This window comes from Diuraphis noxia, unplaced genomic scaffold, assembly GCF_037042655.1.
Source record: "Diuraphis noxia isolate RWA-SAM2 unplaced genomic scaffold, SU_Dnox_SAM2 contig0003, whole genome shotgun sequence".
In the NCBI taxonomy this organism is placed as follows: domain Eukaryota; kingdom Metazoa; phylum Arthropoda; class Insecta; order Hemiptera; family Aphididae; genus Diuraphis; species Diuraphis noxia.
Window position 1 is genome coordinate 17,080,824 of NW_028301713.1, and position 8,258 is coordinate 17,089,081.

The following is an 8,258-nucleotide window of genomic DNA, read 5'->3' on the forward strand; positions in this document are numbered from 1 at the left end:
AAATAATATTATACATTCCAAGGAAAAAAAAAATAAAAAAATAAATACGATATACATATATATATATATATATAAATATAGGTACATGAATTTTGTTTTCCTCACTTCGCCCGTAAACGGATTATATTGAATAATACGGTCGTGTATGACTAGGCAGTATGCGGCTGTATTGGCTGGGAAATTATTAGCTGCCTCTATCTCGATACGTAAATCAATACTTGAAGTCTTAGCGTCATCGTTTTGTCGCGATTAATCTATACATATAAATGGACCCACCTCTTTATATGCTTCCCTTGACAAGCACGGCTGAGCGCTAAATCGTTCATAATAATGTATCTGGGAATCAACATAATTCTGATAGAACATGGTGAATCGATTTTTGTCGAAGCTTTCGTTGAAATCTTCATATGGGTATTCGACAGAATTAATATATGCTTTAACGTTTGTCAGCGAGCACGCGTCATAATCGACGTTATAACCGTCTGACACGGTCCCGGGTGCGTTCGTGAGAAAAACGATTATTAAGCATCTAGGTCTCTCTACCTGAGAGTATTTCTTTACCATCCAACTGTGCTTGCTGGTCTGAGGTAAATTGGGATACTCGCAAAGCTCCCAATTACCCACCCAAAGCACCACCCACATCTAAGTACGATTTATCCATAGTGTTGATGCGTGATATAAAGTAACAAATAAAAAATGTCTACTTGTTTGCGATCAAACGTAAAAATTTACGATTATCGAGCGTCAGCGTTTTTTTTTTCTTTTTCTTTTTGATATTATTACTACTAACTTTACCACGAACAGCTGCGGTGTGTTAGGGCGTGTGTCTGTCAGCAGTCGCTACTTTAATGCGTGTATCGCCGTTGTCCGCGGTATATTTATCGGCATTAAATTTCAAACCCATTTTTTATAAGCAACCTTATGTTCACAGCTTCACCGTGGAAATTAATTAACTTTCCGTTTTGATCGGTCAATGAAACTTGCACGAAATCGATCGTATTTGTTTTCAATTTATACAACACGCTATATTTAGGTATTTCAACTATTTTATAACCGGGCGGCGCGATCGGATAAAATTCGTGTATCGTATGCGATTGCCGTCCGCTGTTGAATGAGCCTAAAGCTAAGTTACATTCGACTTTTATCGTGTTGACGTTTATAATTTTCACCACGTGATCAGACTCATGTCTATACCAGAATACGCTTATCAAAGCCCAACAACGACGCGATGCTATCTTCGGTGGTTAAATCGATATCACTAGTACAATGTATCGTACATTTCAACGTGCTGCTATTAGTTGTTACGAACCCCTGAATCAGATTATTATAAATATGAATAATATTACATTATAATATTATTCTACATGATATTTTTAAGACCATCAGGAATAGTGTGTTGTACGACGGCGAGACCGTGGAATCCGCTGACATAGGATTTTGATTGTGACACGGAGCGTCGTCGCATAATACACTATACGGGAGGCCAGTCAGTCTTAAAATTACGTCTGAACCGATACATTGTTATTAGCCGTAGTAACTAATAAAATATAATTTTTATTTAATTATTTTGCGTACGTTATTTTATTTTGTTGTGTAAAATCATAACATAGTTGACAAATTAAAAAAATGCACGCCGACGTCCTTTAGAAGTTCACGTATTTTAGTTTCTAAAACAATTATTTCATAACACCCGGTAGGTATTTTAATCTTAGCGACCTCCGTCTAATTACCGTGAATAATATGTAGAGTATCGCATCCAGTCTCGACGTTAGGTATGAAATTATATGCTTGCATACTTAGAAGCCCGATTTCTGATTTATCACCCACTTCTATGGGTGGGAAAAAATGACATTCTAATTGGGAGCTGTTCCCACTCAACGATAGTGTCTGAGACGACGTGATGCCGTCGATAATATTATAAAAGTATTTTAATAATAATAATAATAATATTATAATTATTATTGTTTGTCATTTAAAAATTTTAAGCATAAAATATGGCCACAGTTAAAAATATTGTATGCTTGTTGACGTTCGTAATTATATTCGATGACACAGCCTTTAAAATACTTCACTAATTGTGGCGGCGGACGAAGGTCGCCGCGCCGTAGCTGTCGTAATAAAAAACTGTTTTTCCGATTATTTGTAAGACACCCAATGCGTGCCTTTATTTTTTTCAAAGTCGAGGTTAACGACAGCGCATTCCATGCATTTAGGACCGACGGCAGGCAATCTGTCTATGCTATATACACTTCTGAAATGACGTATTTTCTTAAATTTAGCGTATGCCATAATTTCGAAATCATAAAGAGCACGATTGGGTAAAATTAGTTTTTTGATCTCGACGATTTTCTACCAGTTTTTGTTTTCGCTGATTTGCGAATTATTAGCGCTGATTTTTTATTTTTTCGTTTTTTATTTTTATCCGCGGCCTTCTTTATCCTGTTATCGGTCCTTTTACGTGAACCTTTAACACCGGATTTCCGGGCAATAGTATACGAACCCCCACCTTTGTGTGGGTTTAAATACAAGCCTTTACCTAATTGTATAGGCGATCCGTTGTTTTATCTAATACTACGTATTGTCTTCACAATGTTGGACACTCCACCCGCCACCGTGCCCAACGCTGAAAGCCCAGCCAATATAGGGATTAGCGCTAATGAGCCGCCAGTTTTAGGGATTTTGATCACACGAGGTAGTTTATTTTTATTTTTTCTCGGCCGTGCATCTCCGATTGATTTCACATGTCTCCGTGCGACACATACAGTCGATTTAATTAATTTGCCCATATTAGGCGTTGACGAACACGTTTTGATCGATTTTTTTATCACTTTTTTACACACGCCTACAATATTACCGAACCCACATCCAGCACCGATTTTACGTTTAGCCTTCATGCCAGTGGTTACGAGCCACGCGGCAGCTTTTTCTTTATAGTCGGCGTCTTTCGTACCCACTCTGCTCCAAGCGTGTTCTTCCAATAGTCAATACACTGTCAGCAACACTAAATTCGGATAAATAATTACTTTTATCGTAAGCTATATCATGGTCTCTGAACGCTGAATCCAAACCATTTATACCGGTCTGACCTAGAGCTAGTATTTTTCCTAAATTAGTTCCCGGTCCACAGAACTGATAACCTGGTAGATGTAATTCGACTGGTAAACTATTTATTATAGTGTTCAACAGTCCCGTACCGCTATTGGACTTGGCCTTCCGACGTGGTAACATTATATGGGCGCATCGCACGATCGACACACGTATTTATACAATGCGATTCATCAGACAAGCCGTAAAACTCGAAGTTGATAATATGGACCCGCTATCGCTATGCAATAGCGATGTCGAGAAGCTACCGCCTAAACATGGGTCACTGTTTCCAAATTCTATCAGGACACTGATTGTAGGATCGTCGGGGTGCGGGAAAACGAATCTTATTTTCACGTTATTAGTACACGAGAACGGGATTAAATTTGAAAACGTATACATTTATAACACTACATCAGGCCAAATATACGATGCTAGATAAGATTTTATGCGGCGTTCAGGGTATTAGTTTATTCAAATTCAATGACAACGAGGCGGTTATATCACCCGAGAAAGCTATGCCAAACTCAGTTTTCCTATTTGACACTACATAGTGCGATCGGCGTGACGCCATCACAAGCCGACAATAACCCAGCACTGGTAAAATTAAAATACACCTCGGTGAAAACCACAAAACATAAATTTAGCGTGGGCTATAAAGTCCGTGTTAGCGTGTACAAGGGTGTGTTCACCAAAGGATATCTACCCAAATGGTCTACGGAAATATTTACAATTATTAAAGTGAACCGGACCACGCCATATGCATATATCTTACAACATTATACGGGTGACCCTATAGCTGGTGGATTTTATGCGGAGGTGATTCGTAAAACGAGACTACCCGATGATTATCTAGTGGATAAAATAATTCGCACCAAAGGTCAGCGAGTATTCGTCCGCTGGTTAGGTTTTACCGACGAACATAACAGCTGGATTAATAAGTCAGATCTTAGAATATAATTTCAGTTATCATCACATCATGGATGTGTTCGGTGGGTCGCCGTCCAGTCAGTTGAATAAGGTGATCAGCGACATGAAAGAAAAGTTTTCCGAAGAACTCGACACCCACGTTAATTTGATTGGAATAAATTGTTCAAAAATCGCGAAGCTTGATGAAAAGATACCCGATAAACTAGATTTACACACTAATTTAATCGAGACTAATGATAAACAATATTACTCTCGTTCAACGATTGTGTCCTAGCGTGTGAATTGCAAATAGTTCAGCTAGGAAAAATCAGCTCGGTGCCGGTGACCGATAAATATTTTATAGAAAATAATAATAAAATTGATTCGTGTATCGAGTCTATAGAGGATATAAACAAATAGGTACATTAAAGATTCTAAAGTCTCATTGACTCATGCGTACGCCAGAATAATTATATTTGAGGACAGATTTGCAGAGAATTTGAAACAGTCAGTGAACTAACCTGTGACCGGAAAGACGCGTTATACATAACATATACTACATAATATATACTCGGCAACTGTATTGCGCTCTCAGTGATTATGACGTCGGCTATCATAGATATTCAATGCATACTAGGTTCGAATAATAAATATCTAGTAAAAGAAATGTCGATTATCGATGTAAACAACCGTGTTAGCCAAGATTGTATTTTCAAACACACTCAAACACCGTATACGGCGAAAAGCAAAGCGGTCAACATGTGGTTGTACCGTAACTATTGTAGCGTTCCAGCATACATGAGGACAAACGACTGGTGTTGAGTTAGATGGATTGAGTGTAATAAGTATAACAACTTAATTGGTGATTAATTATTAGATATTTATTTGATTACTATGTAAATAAAACACTTTTTACTGCACAAATGATTTAGTTGCAAAATATTCTAAGTCCGAATAATTAAATTGGACTGGTGTCTGGCGTGAAGGTGCTTGCTCTGACTCTGGTGGCTCACGTCTGAATTGGGTCTAATCGGGGCTCTCCTATATAGTCCAGATAGTCCTACTTCCTGCGTTTCCTCTCCTATCGATAAGATAAGTATGTGTCCATGGCCGAGTCATGCAAAAGCGTACGCGTGTATTATTCTAATATCGCAGCTTCCCACGCCCACGCGACCGGTCGGTCCACATCCTGGTTATTCGCGATACGTAATCTCAATAACCCGACGACATTAATCATATCTCTAGATACGCCTGTCAATACTACGATTTTATATTTAATATTTCGTATATCTAATTCCAACTATGGTGATATTTTGGAAAGGCTAGGAGTTTGGCCTTCGATACAGCTATTGAGGTCCTACACAATATAATTGGTTGGCGAAATCATACGCCCCAGAGTCACTTATATATATCTACGTGTATATGCGTGTTTAGATGTCTCAGCGGGACGTCAGTACATAGCACTATCACCAACTCTCATTGGATTGTGGTGACGTGGAATATTCGCAAATCGAAAGAATTTTAAGATCGCTACATTTCGAGTGCATCTACGTTAAAGGCGAAGAGAAGCGTAAGATTATACAAGATTTCATTCCAGAAGTCGATGTCGTCGATTTGGGCGTGGATCAGGACTGCCCCCGATTAAATCAGCTGAATCGACTTTATATGTTATCTACCGACAATAATTACAATGATAATACTAATAATAATAATTATTATAATATTAACTATCCACACAATCGTGTTGAAAACTATGACCTAGGATCTCCATGCTGTATATATCATATGGACTTAGATCGCATACAATGTACATATCATAGAGTTCATGCATTACGCAGATGGCTTATGAATAATTCGTAAAATAATATTTATTTTTTCTAATTTCATATATATTTATATTATAATGTTTAATTTATCTAAATAATATTATATTTTAATGAATAGACACATACTTATTATATTATGCAATCGTAGAGTTTTTTATTCGAACGAAAATGTTCACATTTACATACACATAATATGGTGTCATAATCGTGTGGTAATACATAAACAATGCATATTGCACTGTTCGATCATCATTCATGGGCCATAATATAATTAATATATATATATATATGGGATGAGTCGGTATGAATGATATTTGGTGCCACATGCATAAGACAAGGAATCGTAAAAAAAGTATGCAATCACTGCAATTATTTGCTGTATTGCTAATAATATTTATAGAACAATGTCATGTCATAGTCATGTTTGACTGTTTTTCATATTATAATATTTTATCACATGTTACATAATTATATTATATTATACTTAATGTAACTGAATATCCTATATAACGCCCCTGCAAGTATGTAAATGATTTATTTTATTTATTTATTATTATTATTTTTTTTTTTTTTAACATTAGCAAAATGGCATTTCTACAATCGCTTAAGTCCCAGGCTGTCAATACTAATCAATCAATCGATGATCTCGAGATAAACCGGAGCTATGTTATCAAGGCAATGAGCGGCGTTGACACCAAATTCGGGGCCGCCATAGCGTGCAAGCTGATGGATAATGTAACGGGGGGTACGCTTAATGTATTTTTACCGAAATACATACAAATTACTATACAGGAAATAAGTGATTATAATAGTGGGGATATCACTCGTATCACTTATTTTCAGGGGAAAGAGCAACGTGAGATTTATTATAGACTTTGAATAACTAAGTAATAACTTGTAATAAAAAAATAAATAAAAAAAAAATTTTTATGCATTGAAATACGTTTTAATTTATTTTATTTTAATGTTACATTAGTAATAATTTTAAAAAGTCAAATACTTTTCATTTAAAAATAATATAGGTTTAATATACACATATTATGAATATATAAGTATTCTATATTTATCACGTAGTATGATGGTATAATATGGTTTTATCTAATATTCATAGTGGTATAAGTTAGTTCGATATAAAAACATTCTATTTAATATTTACTTACGAATTTATTAATATCTTATTAATAGATATACTATTTTCTAGAAAAAAATGTTCTACAAGGATATTTTAATATATTTTATAGAGGTCTTATAAAAATTGTTTTACTTATATTATATTTCATCTTAACACTATAATGATAATAATAATACGGATTATTATTATTATTATATTAATGTCATAAATTGGTGTGAAATAGTCGCTAACACTACAGATGATTTTAATAATGATAATAATATAATAGTGTTATCTCATATTCTATAGGTAAAACAACATTATTTAAAAACAAAAAATTTTATTTGATATATTTATGGTATTTTTTCAAAAGGGCTTTTTTTCTTAAAGTTTCCCATTGAAATCTTTGTAACATTTTTTTTCTCCAATGAACTTCATCTTCGTCAAATAGGTGCCACGATTGAGCTTCATCTGGAAAAATATTATGTACGGGTTTAGAAAACCATAGTATTTTTTATTTGTATATATCAAATAAGTCTTACTGAGTTGCACTATCTCGGTATCTGATACATATGTTATATCCAATGCAGCGGGTGATCGACATGGGAAAGGTTGATCGGATCGAAATCGAATGATATACATTCATGGATACCTTCATTTTCGCCGGTATTGAGGATGTAATCGGTGTAGGCGGTGGGCGCGCGTTATCACGCTCGAATGTTCGATTGGAGGCATCCGACATAGCAGTGATAACCGGCACGTCGCCGACGGCTGATACCGTGGAGGCACGAGACAAGCCAGCTGCGTGCACGCGCCGATTCGTGATAGCGGTGGCCGTCGGAGACGGGACAGCAACAGCAGCTACTATTACAGCTGACTGGGCGCGCGGTACAACGGTTGTGAGTGCGGGCGCCCAGTTTATAACCGTCGGACGATCTAACACGAATTATTAAATAATAATTATTAAAATTGTATTATTATTATTATTTAATGAGATTTTAAAAATTTACCCATTGCACCGCCTATTCGAACCGCATTGAGGCCATCGTTAGTATGACTAGTGATCTCTGTTTATTCGGAAATAGTTAAATTAAATACCTATATATATATATATATATATATATATATATATATATATAGTTAAAGTGTGCATTGTAATAATGTACTTACTGCGGTGGACATTCTTGGTGTGCCATGATAGGTTGCTCTGCTGCGTAAAAACCTTTGCACATATCCCACATGAAATCGTCGATCCGTCGTGGATTTTCGCATGTCTGTTCAAACCACGCTTATGGGTAAAAACTTTTCCACGCGTTACACAGTCGAAC

The 8,258-nt window shown here is 35.9% G+C and overlaps 1 protein-coding gene and 1 pseudogene across 1 annotated transcript; one reads left to right on the forward strand and one right to left on the reverse strand.

The window, feature by feature from the left end:
• Positions 1–2,561: 2,561 nt before the first annotated feature.
• On the reverse strand, positions 2,562–3,228 carry LOC149056875 (uncharacterized; annotated as a pseudogene).
• Positions 3,229–3,567: 339 nt separating this feature from the next.
• Positions 3,568–4,044, forward strand: LOC107167541 (uncharacterized). Its single transcript, XM_015516634.1, has one exon. The coding sequence runs from the start codon at positions 3,568–3,570 to the stop codon at positions 4,042–4,044; it is 477 nt and encodes a 158-aa protein (XP_015372120.1).
• The last annotated feature ends 4,214 nt before the right edge of the window (positions 4,045–8,258 follow it).

Coding starts and splice junctions, on each gene's coding strand:
- LOC107167541 (XM_015516634.1), top strand. CDS start 3,568: ATGACAACGAGGCGGTTATATCACCCGAGAAAGCTATGCCAAACTCAG.